This window comes from Heloderma suspectum, chromosome 4 (genome assembly GCF_057233095.1).
Source record: "Heloderma suspectum isolate Gila_16-S chromosome 4, 16-S_ref, whole genome shotgun sequence".
Lineage (NCBI taxonomy): Eukaryota > Metazoa > Chordata > Lepidosauria > Squamata > Helodermatidae > Heloderma > Heloderma suspectum.
The window spans coordinates 233,878,545-233,893,077 of NC_139461.1; the positions used below are offsets into that span (position 1 = coordinate 233,878,545).

General features: G+C 44.6%; 1 protein-coding gene across 2 annotated transcripts in view; it reads right to left on the bottom strand.

Annotated features, from left to right (window-relative positions):
* Positions 1–14,533, bottom strand: part of MAST2 (microtubule associated serine/threonine kinase 2) — a 249,236-nt gene that overhangs the window by 117,826 nt on the left and 116,877 nt on the right. Inside the window, exon 5 of one of the 2 annotated variants that reach the window (XM_084852639.1) lies at positions 9,942–10,148. The exons of the other annotated variant lie outside the window; for it this stretch is intronic. Coding sequence (XP_084708765.1) covers positions 9,942–10,148 — 207 coding nt within the window. The remainder of the gene's footprint in view (positions 1–9,941; positions 10,149–14,533) is intronic. 2 annotated transcript variants of the gene reach the window in all.

Here is a 14,533-nt window from a genome sequence, read left to right on the forward strand (position 1 = left end):
AGTTTGTGCAACTGACACTATTTTAAAACTTGAAAAAGAACTTTCATTGAAACCATGAAAGAAAATTATTAGATATCTCCAAAAGTTCATCATCTTATGATGAGGCAAAGTCATCTACAGTGGCAGTCTAATGCTTCATGTTCTAGCCTTATTTTTGATTTCTTATGGAAGAACTGCATTAACAGCATGGCAAAAAATGAAAGCAATGTGACTCTTTTGTTGTTGGAATAAACAAATTGCCAATATAATGGGAGACACAGTGGCAGCTGATACCCACGGGAGCGGGTAGGGCAGAAGATAGGGCAGCGAATTGCAGCCAGAACCAAGGGGTCACCATAGGCAGAAACAAGGGGTTTGCTCCACAGCAGGAACCCATTACACAGGAAGGGCAAAGTGAGGTATGCAAATTAAATTCAAGATCATGAATTCAAATCAAAGGGAGGGGGAGCGTCTATAACCTATACAGCAACACAGAAGCACTCATTTGAGCCCTTCTGACTTGGGGCAGAAGGAAATATAGCAGGAGGAGGGGGTTGTGGCATCAAAATAGAATGGGCCACAGATGTTTATACACTGTTCCCCTTCTTACCCCCCCCCCACAACTCTCATGTGCCTGGTAGCTCATTCACTGAGCCCTCCTATCTTGCAGTGCTGCTATTTAATGCCAGGTCAGTCTGCAATAAGACCGCACTCATTCATGTTTTAATCCTGGATGAGAAGGCTGACCTGGCATGTATTAATGAGATTTGGGTGGGTGAGCTGGGTGGGGTTGACCTAACCCAGCTCTGTCCACCTGGGTACTCAGTGCAGCGCCAACATACGTTGGCGTGCCGGGGGGGGGGGGGAGAGAGTCGCTGTGATTCATAGAACCTCCATTTTTATCAACAGGAAACCACTCCAACTTGGGGCAGGCCTTGAGGGCCTTGCATCTGGTGTTGGACCATAGAGACAGGTTGGGGATACTGCTGGTATACTGCCCTCCCTGCTGCCCGGCATCCTCCCTGACTGAGCTGGCAGAGGTGGTCTAAAGTGTGGTGTTGGAGGAATCCAGGATGGTCCATGCTGAGGCTGTCCCTGGAGTTCCAGCCCGGGACTTCATGGCCTCCATGTCAACCATGGGGCTGTCTCAGTTTGTCATCAGTCCAGCACATGAAGCAGGGCATACCATTAATTTGGTTTTTGCTCTAAGTCGTGAGCTGGGTAGTCTGAAGATTGGGGGGGGGGGTGTTTCCAAGTAACCCCATTGTCATGGTCAGCCCATTTCCTGGTGAGATTTGAACTCACGATGCTACTTCCCTCCTGCAGGGGTTGGGGACCCATTTAGATGGTCCACCCCTGGAGACTGATGGAATCCAATGGATTTCTGAATGCTCTTGGGGATTTTCCAGTGCAGAGAGCTGGTGATCCACCCAAGGCCCTAGTCTCACTGTGGAATGGTTAGATGCGGAGGGGCATTGACTTGAATGCACCTGAGTGCCCTCTCCAGTGTTGAAGAGCCCACTCTGCTCCTTGGTATACTGAGGAGCTACAAGTCAATGGAACAGGCTGGATGTTGGCTAGAGCACAAATTGCGTAAAACTCAAAGAGAAGATGACCAAGCAAGCTCTAGACAACATAATCATGCCTATTGTGTGGCAGTGGAGGCAGAAAAGAAGGCTTATTTTGCTGCCTCCATTGCATCCTTGAGTAGCTGTCCAGTGGAGCTCTTTCAGGTGGTCCAGGGGTTGTTAACACCCTCCCCAGCAAATGGGGCCCTAGCTCTGTCAAGGACCTGTTGTAACGTTTCTGCATTGCACTTCAACGACAAACCTGCTCGTCTCTGCAGTGAACTTGACACTGTTGTTAGTGCAGTTTCAGTCGAGGTGTCTGATGTAGGGGTGCACGAAAGCCACTTACCTGGTCTCGCAGCTTGCTTCGCGGTGGGGGGGAGGTGCTTTGCTGCTCCCCCCGAAGTTCAGGCCGGGGGGAGGAGGCTTCCCTCCTCGCCCGGCCAAAATTCAGGCCAGGGGGGAGGCTTCCCGCCTCGCCCGGCCGAAATTCAGGCCGGGTAGGAGGCGCCTCGCCTCGCCCGGCCGCGAAATAAAAAGTTTAAAAAAAAAACGCCCCTGTGATAGGCTACGTGACGATTAACGTAGCCTATCACGGCTAGATCTGCAAAGTCAGCCATGATAGGCTACGTTAATCATCACGTAGCCTATCACGGGTGACTTTAAAAAAAAAAAAAAAAAAGCGCGTACGCAAATGGCGGCCCCCATAGGGAGCCGCCATTCGCGTTCCTTATTTGGTCGCCGTAGTCTACGTAATCTTTACGTAGACTACAGTGACCAAATAAGGAACGCGAATGGCGGCTCCCTATGGGGGCCGCCATTAGCCGTACGCGCTTTTTTTTTTTTTTAAGTCACCCGTGATAGGCTACGTGACGATTTACGTAGCCTATCACGGCTGACTTTGCAAATCTAGCCATGATAGGCTACGTTAATCGTCACGTAGCCTATCACGGGGGCGTTTTTGTGGGTTTTTTACTTTTATTGGAATGGCGGCGGCGGCCGCCGGTCAAAAGACCGGCTGCCGCCTCTGCCCCTGTCGAAGACCTGCCAAACCGCCGCCGGGACCCACCGCCGGGAGGGACATTCGGGAAAGGTAAGTCCCATCCCGGGGGGGGGGGGGGCGGAGAATTTCTCACCAAAACTACTTCGGGGGGCCAAATAGGTTGGTACTCGGCCCCCCAAAGTTTCAGGGAGAAATTCTCCCCCATCCCTAGTCTGATGCCACCATCTGCCCGATTTTATGGGATCAGTTCCAGCTGCTGTGGCCTGATGATCTGGACAAGGTGCCTAAAGCAATGAGATAGACCACATGCCCTTTCGATCTGTACTGCTCCTAGCTAATAAAAGCTAGCTGAGAGGGCATGACTGGGTGGGTTCAGAGAGTGATAAATGCTTCCCTTCAGGAAGGGGTGGTCCCGGCTAACCTTAAGGAGGCAGTAGTGCAACCACTCATGAAGAAGCCCACTCTGGACCCAGTGGTATAAGACAACTACCATCCAGTCACAAACACCTCTTTTTAGGGAAGGTACTTGAGCGGGTTGTGGTGGAGCAACTGCAGGCATTTCTTGGAGAATACTATCTAGACCCATTCCAGTCTGGGTTTCGATCTGGTTACGGGACTGAATCAGCCTTAGTCACCCAAATGGATTTATTGAGAGAGGGACAGGAGGAGTGCAACCCTGTTAATTCTGCTTGACCTCTCATCAGCTTTTGTTACCATCAACCGTGGTATCCTCCTGGATCGACTCCGTGGAATGGGTATCGGAGACACTGTGTTACAGTGGTTCTGGTCCTACCTACGGAGCTGATTTCAGAGAGTAACTTTGAGTGACTATTCCTCAGCTCCTTGACAATTTAGCTATGGAGTACCATCTTGTCCCCAATGTTGTTTAACATCTATATGAAGCTGCTGGGAGGGGTCATTACAGAATTTGGAGCCAAATGCCATCGGTATGCTGATGACATGCAGCTCTATCTCTGTGACATCTGAATCAGGAGAGGCTGTGCAAGTCCTGGATCAGTGCCTAGACTCAGTAATGAGGGCCAATAAACTGAAGCTGAATCCTGGCAAGATGGAAGCCCTGTGGGTGAGTGGTTCCCAAGTCCGGGAGATAGGCTCATTGCTTGTTCTGGATGGGGTTGCACTCCCCTTGAAAGATCAGATTTGTAGTCTGGGGGTACTCCTAGATCCATCATTTTCACTGGAGGCACAAGTGGATGCAGTGGCTCAGAATGCCTTTTACTAGCTTCGGCTGGTTCATCAGATATGGCCTCTCCTGGACAGGAATAGTTTGGGCACGGTGGTACAGGCATCAGTAACCTCAACACTAGATTACTGCAATGTGCTCTATGTGGGGCTGTCCTTATGGCTGGTCTGGAAGCTGGAGCTAGTGCAGAATGCAGCAGCTCGGCTGTTGTCAGGACCTGCCCCCTTTCAGCATACAACCCCTTTGCTGAGGGAACTACACTGGCTACCAATTCGCTACTGGGCCAGGTTTAAGGTTTTAGTGCTAGTGTACAAAGCCGTAAACAACTTGGGGCCAGGTTATCTGAGAAAGCACCTTCTCCCTTTACCAACCTGCCCAGTCACTGAGGTCATCAGAAAGCATGTTCCTGGTGGTTCCCCATGGACCCACAGCCCAATTGGAGTCCACCAGAAAAAGAACCTTTAGTGTGGTGGCCCTCTTCCTATAGAATTCCCTGCCTTTGGAGGTCAGGCAGGTGCCAACATTGTGTTGCTTTTGGCACCTCCTGAAAACACTGTTATTTTAGGAAGCCTTCCTTGAGTGACCAGTCGTGGTTTATCAAACTTGGTTTTATCAGAACATGGTTTCTTTTTAAAAACATTTAAGTAATTTTAACATGGTGTTTTTATTCTTTATCCTGTCTGCTGTTCACCGCACCAAGGTCTTTGGATGTGGAGCGGTATACAAATACCGTAAATAAATAAATAGATAGATAGATAGATAGATAGATAGAGATAAATTTTGTCTGCTCCACCAAGAACCCACTGCATAGAAAAAGACAAACTGAGGCAAGTAATTTCAAGATCATGAGTGCAAAGTAGACAGGGCAGGAGACCCGGCAGGAAGGAACAGAACCACTGCAATACAGTGTCCCCTAATCCAACCTCATGGAGCTGGTCCAGAAGAATACGATGGTTGATGGTATCAAAAGCAGTTGAGAGATCAAGGAGCAGAGCCATATTCTGTGCTTGTCAAACATGTCAATACCCCCCACACACATTTCGCTCAGGAAGTGCTGCCATGGTTACTGCAAATGGAAGCCAGGAAAAAGGGGTGGAGGCTACATCTATGTTAAAAGCACTTGCTTGGGACTCAGGCAAGTGGCAATGGAAGCAAGGACCCTCCAAATGTCAGTCCAATACTTCAAACCCTGAGGATCAGGTTGCTAAGTGGATGATCTGGTCCCCTTTTCCCAACCTGCCAGTGGGAAATTTGCATATGCTTTGACAGTTGTGCACATTTCAAGTTCCATTTTTAATTGTGCAAATTACAATTTGTGCAAATGGAGGAACCCGGTTTTGAAAAAACAAGCGTACAAATTGCAGCCATTTAAAAAAACTGGAAATCCGCATATTGGCTCAACTTGCTTCAAAGCAAGTCGAGGCCAGAAGAGGGAAAAAGAACAGGATCTACAGGGCCAAACTAGAAAAAAATCCATCAGACTTTAACTGCCAAACGGACTCCTCCAGCATCTCTAGTTATTAGACATTATTAAACCAAGGTAATCCTGATTCCTGAGGGTAAACAAAGTCAGGTGTAGTCATCTTTAAATGTTTTGCCTCAAGTGATAACATTATATAATTGTATATTTATTGAATTATTCATCTGAGCTAAAAAAAAAAATATATGAATCTCCAAGTAGATTTGATCTCCCTAAAGCTGGAGCCTTCTTTTACCAGATAGTGTAACAAGAGAACTGAGTCAGGCATGCTAACAGCTGTTTGTCCACATAGAAAGGCTGACTATGCCAAAACAAGAGGAAAGAAAAAACCTGTGTAAACATTTATGGAAGAATACTAACAAATAAGTGTAATGTTATTAATGGACAATGAAATTCCCTACCAAGCTAAGGAAGCTGCAACCTAACTCATCTGTGGGAGTTAAAGCGCAGCAGTGTCAGAAAATAACTTGACAGGATGAACAATGGAATCAGGATGCTGATTCCAAATCAGCAGCAAGAGCAACTGACTGGTATCTAAGTAAATAAAATGACAACAAAGAATGAATAGATAAAACAGGATCAAGAGCTGTGCAGGTGAGAGCAACGATTTCCAAAGTGATTGTTGCAAAGCTGGGCTTTTGAGACACATCTACGGATTATCAACTATTTTGTATTCACTTGCAGATAGTCAGAACCTCTGAAACTGTAAAAAGCTATAATCACCCTAGTAAAGCTGAGACAGAAATCTGTACAGAGGCTTTAACACAGAGGCTTCTGTCATGAACATTATTTGCTGACTTCGTATCTTAACATTAAGCCTTTCAAAGATTTCTGTCTGTTAGGGTACAACACCAAGTACTCTTTTTTGGACTAGGAACAGTATATTAGTGCCACTCCCTCTACGGAAATCTGCTTACTCACTTTTCAGTAGATTAGGTGTTAAACCACATGAAGCAGCTGTAAGATTTTTTTTATATAAGTGTCATTCAGTCTTTTCTGTTCATATCTTAGAGGTTTTTTCCAAGCCAAACATAACAGATTTGTTCCATTTATAAATGCACTTTCAACATAGGCCTTTTGATGTCATCATTTTATTCTTCTGCAAATTGTGTTCTAATCAAGATCTGATTTCTCTCTAAATTATTTCAGCTGTACTTTTATGGGCTTAAAGGAGCATGAGCTGTGGAAGACTATATATCGTGAACAGCAGCTTTCCCAAAGCTGTTGCCCTCCAGGTATGTTGGGCTACAACTCCCATCATCCCCAGCCATCATGGTCATACTGGCTGGGGGTGATGGGGGCTGTAGTCTACCACACTTGGACAGCAACTGGTTGTGGAAGGCTGCTGTGCAGGGATCTCCACCTAAGACAAGAATCTACTCCATACACCTCCGTGGCAAAAGAAAACTCTTCCAGTTATATTACAGCATAGACAACCCTTTTTGCTCTTTCCAAATCTTGCCAGAGATGCAAGATTGAATCCAGGGTAGTGCTTAGCCGAGTTTCACCTGCACTGGAGGAAGGGGGTGTGGGACAACTGCAATTCGTTCTTCCCTCTGCAACCTCCTGACAAGCTGCACTAAGGGGCTGGGGGACCCTCCAGAGCAGCACGAAAGATGACACACAAGGCTGCAGGGGGAATGGGAATTACTGAAGATCACCTCACACACACTCCACCTTCCTTCGGCAGGGAGCCTTTGCTGGATCTCAGTGCCTTCTATGAATGGAAGGACCCCTTCCATTCATAAAACAGCCATTCTAGATTCAACCTATGTTGGATTACCCAAAGCACAACTATCCCTTTGAATTTCATCTACCTTCCCACTTTCAAAGCTGCACTCTTTAGCACGAACAACAAAGTCTTCTGGCACCTTAAAAGACTGGCAAATCGATTATGGCATATGTCTTCTTCAACACTGCAAATGTCCTAAAACTCACTACTGTTCTGAGCAGTCAACAGCTTATTTTATTTCATAATTAACTGAGAACTATGAGCTTTTACATAGAACAGAACTGCAGATCTGTTAAAAGGTGTAACTCTTAATGTTCTACAAAACTGTTTTTGGTTGATTTCCTTTGAGTTCTTATAGAACAGTAAACTCCCAAGAGGGCAGTTCCTTGAAGAGAGAACACTCAACTTTGCTCCTAAGGAATTTTTGCTAATGCAAAACCTGCTATATTAGATTAAAAAATGTACATCCTTAAAAAGATTATTACTCTAACTGATTTGGTGGCATATGACCAAATAAAGTGAGGCAAACATCAACAGTGTGATATATGGTGGTTGTTGGCTGACATATTCCGTGACAACAGAGCATGACAGAGGAGGTTCGCAGGACAAGGGACAGTCAGTGACCCACTTGTGCTGCATGCCAGCATCCAACTTTATGCAACCAAACAAACACCTACAAATGCTTATACAATGGCTACAAAGGAATACGTTTGGGTGGCTTAATAAATATAATACATACATACATTTCAACAAATATCCAACTGGCTTTAGTAGGAAAAACATGCCTCATGTTTGGATGTGCAAATTTGTTTGTATTATTACTCTCTTTATATGCACAATAACTGTTTAACTAAACAGGAATTCTGAGGAAAGGTTATCTTCCTAGAGAGGATTAAAAGTTAACTTTCAAAATACCCAAGGTGGATTTGAACTGACAAATGAAGAAAAAATAATTTACTTAATTTACTTAAACAGCTTTTAACTAGCATGTAAAAAAAACCTCAGTGTCATCTGTTTTAGAAAAGTGAGCCAGTTAAAGGAAGAAAGAATCTAAGAATTAAGTTCTAGTTGTCAAAGAAGATAGCAATCCCTATTTGGGAAGCAGAGGAAGAGTCTGGACACCCATGGTTCTGCCACATTTCCCCCAGATCTTCCTTTATACACCTACCTCAAGTCCATATGCAATGAATGGAGGAGGGATGCTAAATACTGAAGTTACTCAAGTGGGCACAGGGCTGGCCCAAGACACTTTGCTGCCTGACCACCCCACCCCACCCCAAACACACACACAACAACTCCACATACAGAAGCCAGCCAGACTGGTGGTGACCGAACAGTCAACACTGGTGACAAAACAGCATCTTCCACTGCAGATGAGAGTAGCAGGCTAGCTTAGGGGGTGTAGTACTGGTCACGTGGCACATACAGTTTTGTCCTCTGACACCTTGCCATCGCTTGCTATCAGTTCAAACAAATGCTATAATGCAGCAGCATGTGTCACATGAGCAAAGTAACGTAAGCACATGTGCAATCCCTGCAAGAGTGCATGGCCTGGTCTGGATGCCTCTCTGCCTATTCATCCAGTCTGGGGCCTTTCCCAATGAGATCTGTGATGCGTTGGGAGAAGGTGACTATGCAAGAGCCAGCCAGCAACAAGCAAGCATCACCACTGTCATGGATTCCCAGCATCTTCCACAAGAGCAGCCACTTCATTCTGCCTAATGGTAAAGGCCAACCCTGAGTGGGCATCCTGGGTTCCTTGGAGATAGGTGGAAAAGCAATACTTTTCCCACAACGTTGCCTTATAGTTATGACAGGCAACTAAAATACAGTCTTGAAAAATAATACTTCTATAAGCAAACAGTCACATTTTAGGGGGCAATGTGAAACCAGGCGAGTCAACATAATTCTGGAAAATGCATAGGGGACTACTGCTTCAGAATCACACGCAAGTGACTTTAAGCATACTTAAGGATCAGATAGATAACGGAATTGTGTTTCTGAATCATTCTTACTTCCTTATTCTAGATATTTGTTGTACAGATATGACCAACTTTCGAATGCTACAGAGATAAACCTAAAATAGTATAAAACTACTCTTTAAGTCAGGCATGGAGACTCTCCAGCCTATGGACCTCATATGGCCTGCAGGGCTTCCCCATCCAGCTGCCAGCTTCCTCCCCAGGCCCTGCCCCCAGGCTCCTGCAGGGAGAAAAGCTCTTATCTCTGATCAGGAGCTGACAGGAGATAAGAGCTTTTCCTTGCAAGGAGGAGTGGACAAAGGATCCTAGGAAGCTGCCCTATACCGAATCAGATCATTGGTCTACCTAGCCCAGTACTGTGAACAATGCTTGGCAGCAGCTCACCAGAGTTCCAGGCAAAATCCTTTCCTAGCCCTACCTAGAGAAGCCGGGGATTTAACCTGGGACCTTCTGCATGCAACGTATGTGCTCTACCATTGTGCTAAGACCCTTCCCCAAGGGAGGATGCTGCTCAGTGATTCTGTCCTGCTAACTTCTGAGGCTTGTCCAGCATGTCTGAATAGACATGCAGAGGCATGCCATGCTTACTTGTCAGTACACATACAGAGGCTTGTTATTTGGGATGCTATTTGAAAGTGCTAAGTGATTCATTCCTACTTGCTTCTGAGTACACATGCAGAGGCTTATCCTGCTTACTTGAGAGTAGATATGCAGAGGCTTGGTATTTGGGATGCTATCTGAAAGTGCAGCTGAGCAATTCTGTCCTGCTTACTTCTGAGTAGGCTTAAAATCGCAAGAATTGCATTTGGAGCCTGCTCACTCTGCACTGAGCCCCCAGCTACAGGATGAGATGTGGCCCCAAGACCTTTCCCAAACTGAAATGCATTCCTTGGACTGAAAAAGATTCCCCACCCCTGCTTTAAATGATTGAAGCAAAAGCTTGTGTACAATTGTATCAGACAACCGACATTCCCAATTTATATTTCTCCTTACCTCCACTGAAGTGGATTGCTGCAGCAAGGACTACCAGGGTTGCTCTGAGGTTGTGGGTTGAGATAAAACACTAGAGGAGAAGTAGCAAGGGCACAATCAGCACTAAGTGGGATTTTAAGATGCTGCGGACCTGGAGCAGATGTAGGGGAGAACACATGCTGGTGGACATCACTTCCTCGGCAGTGGGAGAGGAAAGGAGAGGTGATTCTGACAAAGTACCACAATAGAAACAGTCAGTTTCAAAATTATCCTGTTACGGGTTTGTTTGTTTTAAACAAAAACAAGTTGCAGATGGCAAATATCAGGCCCACTCCTAAACATAAGTATATATCTTCAAAGTGTGTTTAGGGTTGGGGTCTTGATTTGCTTGATTTTTTTTTTAACTGAAACCAGTTTTTATGGATTTTTTTATTGTATCCGCTTTGTGTGGTTTTTATCTTGTACACCACCTTGAGAGGGTTCCACCCTTAAAGGCATTATTTATTACTTTAATAAAACAATTTCAGAGAGAGAGAGAGAGAGAGAGAGAGAGAGAGAGAGAGAGAGAAGCCAATGCCTTTCACTAAATCCAACTGTATTTTATTAATAAAACCTATTTTACATTAGGGTTTTCCCAACATTTTCTAAAGGGAAGGAAATACTCAGCATCTCCTCCATGTTAGTGGTTTCCAGCGGATTACAGCCACAATCTTTTTTTTATTATTTATTTCTAAGTCTCATGAATGGATACATGCAGAAATCTAAAAATCAGTATGTATGAACTATCTGAACTTGTATATTAATGCAGAAAATGTAGGTAAAGTTTACTCAGTCCCAATATTTAAAGCACTGATCTCAATAATGTACCTATATTAAACATTTAACTGGAGTCATTAGCCCTATCAATAAAAAAATTAAAACATAAAATAAACCAGAAAGTTCACTATAAACTTTATTCACTGTATACCAATGCATTATAAAGTAGAACACTTAGTTGTCCCATTATATAAAAATATGATTGTACAATTACCTCTACATTTAAGAGACTTCATGATTACTTCTTACGAAAAGCTAAATAAAAATATGGATGTTAAACAGTACTTTAAGTAACACATTCAGACTCAAATTAATATATTTGCTCATTCTAATAGATTAGCACTGGAAATCTATTTCCCAAAACAACCCTTACTGGATCCGTAGAGATGGGGCTCCAAATCTCTCTTTTCTTCGTTTCATCATTGCACTATGTGAAATACTAGATTTTGTTCAGTGAATTCAGATCTTAAAGCCAGAAAAGTGGAAAAAGTGCTGTTAAATCCAATACTGAGCTTGTTGCGTAGCCTCAGCGTCAACTACAGGTACTATGCGTTCAACTGCAGCCCAGATCTATCAGTCAAATCATGTCAGAACGCACTCGTTTTTTAAGAAGCATTCTGCAAACGTATTTATGGCATCCAGAAACCACAAAGTTATAGCCAACCAGCATGAAGCACTAGAACAGAGAAGCCAAAGATAGAGACTGAACCATTTTGCCACACAGCCTACAATATACTTCTACCACGACTCACAGTTGCAGCACAGAAAATCACAAACATCCGTTCACTTCAGCAAGCAACACTTTCAGCAAGCCCCAAGGAAAACAGAAACCAAGAGGGAGAAATGGCACATGAGCAAAAAGTTTGGCAGAAGTCTCACATACCAACATGAAAGCTCATACTGCAAAAGTAGTACACAGTCTCTGCTCTCACCCAGAGTCCCAGGAAAGCCACAAGCAGCTGCAACTTACTGTTGTGGAAAAATTTTCAATATCTCATTTTTGGATGTTAAACAAGGGAAGGATCTCATACCGTTTTCCTTATTCTGGATTTGTAATTATATTATTATTTAGATGGTACTTAAGCATACTGTACTTTTTATTGGATTTTATTAGATACAAGGCTTTCAGAAGTGGAAAAAATAGTGTTCCAGCCAGTTATTTAATCCTTTATGAATCAAGGAATGAACTAACAAAGAATACAAGGGCTCAAATGCTAGAGATTTAACAAGTTGAGTTCACAAACTCCTTTTAAAGGAGAAGCGTTTTCCTCCCTAAGGAATGACTCATTCATTTTGGCCGTCATATGGCAGTTCTTGCTGCTGACTCAAATCAGTGTCACTATACATATGCCATTACTCATTGGCATCTTCAAGCCCATCTGCAGAAATTGCCACCTTATACTGGAAGTCCACTGACCACTATAATGCATATTTAAGTGCCTCTAGCTACTGCCCAGAGCATCCCACATGAGCCCTGCAGCACACCCCGGTGCCAAATCTGTCCCCATGTCTACTCAGTAAACACTACTGCATGACAAATCAATATGAGCCCTTGATAATATAGCTGTGTAGCCTGTCCAGGGTTGAAACCTCACTACCTTCCATGCAAGGGTCCCAGTTGGGTCCCCTGCACTTAATTTTGTGTAAGGAAAAGGAGACGTAGTAGCTAGTTATGTCTTTAAAGCAAGGATGGGGAACCCACAGCCTGCCCATGAAAATGCCCTTCTGACATCTAAGGAATGAAGCTTGACTTCCACTGGGGAGGTATGTTGAGGAAGGTAGTACAATATCTTGAGTTAATGGAATTGTGAGACAACCTTTGGAGCAAAGAGCAGTCTGGGTGTAGCACTACTTTGTCCCTATGAAAAGTAAGGAATGGTTGGTCATGCCTTAGAGCACACAATTCACTCACTCTTGATGTTGAAGTAATAGCAAACAAGGAATACCACTTTCATCATGAGGAGCCGAAGGTCAGCCATAGCCATAGGGTCAAAGGGTTTGGCCACTAATTGAGCCAGTACCACTGACAGACTCCAAGCCAGACCCAGAGAGGAGGCCGGTGGATAAAGAGTAGCAAGTCCTTTAACTAATCTTTTAACATGAGGGTATGAGAAGAGAGAGAAACCTTCAATATTGTCATGGGTAGGTGATATGTCTGCTAAGTAAACTTTGACAGAGGAAAGACCTAAACCTCTGGATTTCAAAGAAAGAAGAAAATCCAATATACTTGGTAGACCACAGAATTTTCTGTCCTCTTCTGCTTCAGCAAGAAATTTCAAGAATGCCTTACACTTGTCAATGGATGAGGCCCAGGTAGAAGGTTTGCATGGAGCAGTCATTATTTCCAGGACTTTTGTCAGAGAATTGGGGAGGTTTCCCACTTTCCATGCAGTGGGATGTAGAGTCTCCAGGTCTGGGTGCCTGATCTTACCACTGCTCAGAGGAGATCTGGGAGGTGAGGGAGACAGAGAGAAGTGTGGTTGGACAGGAAGAGAACTGTTGCAAACTGTGCTTGCTTCTGCCACTATGGGGTTATCAAAGTGAGGTGAGCCTCATCATCCTGTATCTTGTTTACAGCTCATGTGGCTAAAGAGAAAGGGGGGAATGTGTAAGTTAGAGTCCAGGTCATGACCAGCCTTGCTACAGAAAGACTAGCATTTCATACTCAGTGCTGTAGCAAAGAGGTTGATAGTTGGGGTGCCCCACATGTCAAAAAGTTCTAGTGTGACTGTCAGAAAGAGCTCCCACTTGTGAGGGATGGTTTCCAACCTGCTGAGCAAGTTGAAAAGAGTGTTAGACGTTCCTGCGAAGTGTATGATGACAGGGTCAATGTGGCAATATACGCACCAGTCCCAGAAATTCAGGATGACTCAGAGGAGGAGAAAGGATCTCATCCCACTTTGCTTATTTATATAGAAGACAACCGTGATATTCTTAGTTGTAATTTGGATGGCTCATCCCTTGATGGAAGATTCAAGTGCCTGTAAGGCTTTGGCAACAGCAAGAAGCTCAAGTTGACTGATGTGTAGGGTCTCTCCCAAAAGGACAACAGTCCCCTGATCGTGAGTGAACCACAGTGTGCTCCCCAGCTGTGAAGGGGCGCATCTGTGGTGACTGTTAGGTACAGACAGGGAGTTCGGAAGTTGAGCCCCCATAAGAGGTGTGTTGGGACTGTCCACCAGTGTAGGGAAAGTTGGACTGAATTGGGAAGAGATAAGAGACAAGTCTAGGGGTCTGTTTCTGGGTTGAAGATTCGTAGGAACCATGACTAGAGTGGTCTCATACGGAGGCGTGCTAATGGAGTTACTAAGGAGGCCATGAGCCCAAGGAGGCATTGGATGCTGGTTGCTCGGTATTGGGGGGCAGGCTTTAGTTCCCATGTGAGGCATTGCAGGGTGTCTATTCTGTCATCTGGTAGGTAGGCATGGGCTCAAGTGGAGTTGAGAAGTGCCCTTATGAATTGATGGGTTGAGACAGGTTTTTCTTTGTTGACCTGCAGGCCAAGAGATTCTAGAAGTGATAGGGCAATGTTGACATTAGCGGTGATGGGGGGGCACTATGAAGAGCCAGTCATCTATGTATGGAAAAACGACAATCCCTTGAAATCTCAGATGTGCCGCCACTACTGCCATGCACTACTGCCAAGCACTTCATAAAGTTTCTCAGAACCATGGCTAAACTGAAATGGAGAACCTTGAACTAGAAGAGTTTGTTGCCCAAGATGAATCTGAGACAAGGGTGAGAAGCAGGGTGCATAGCGACATGGATGTAAGCATCACTAACATCTATTGTTGCAA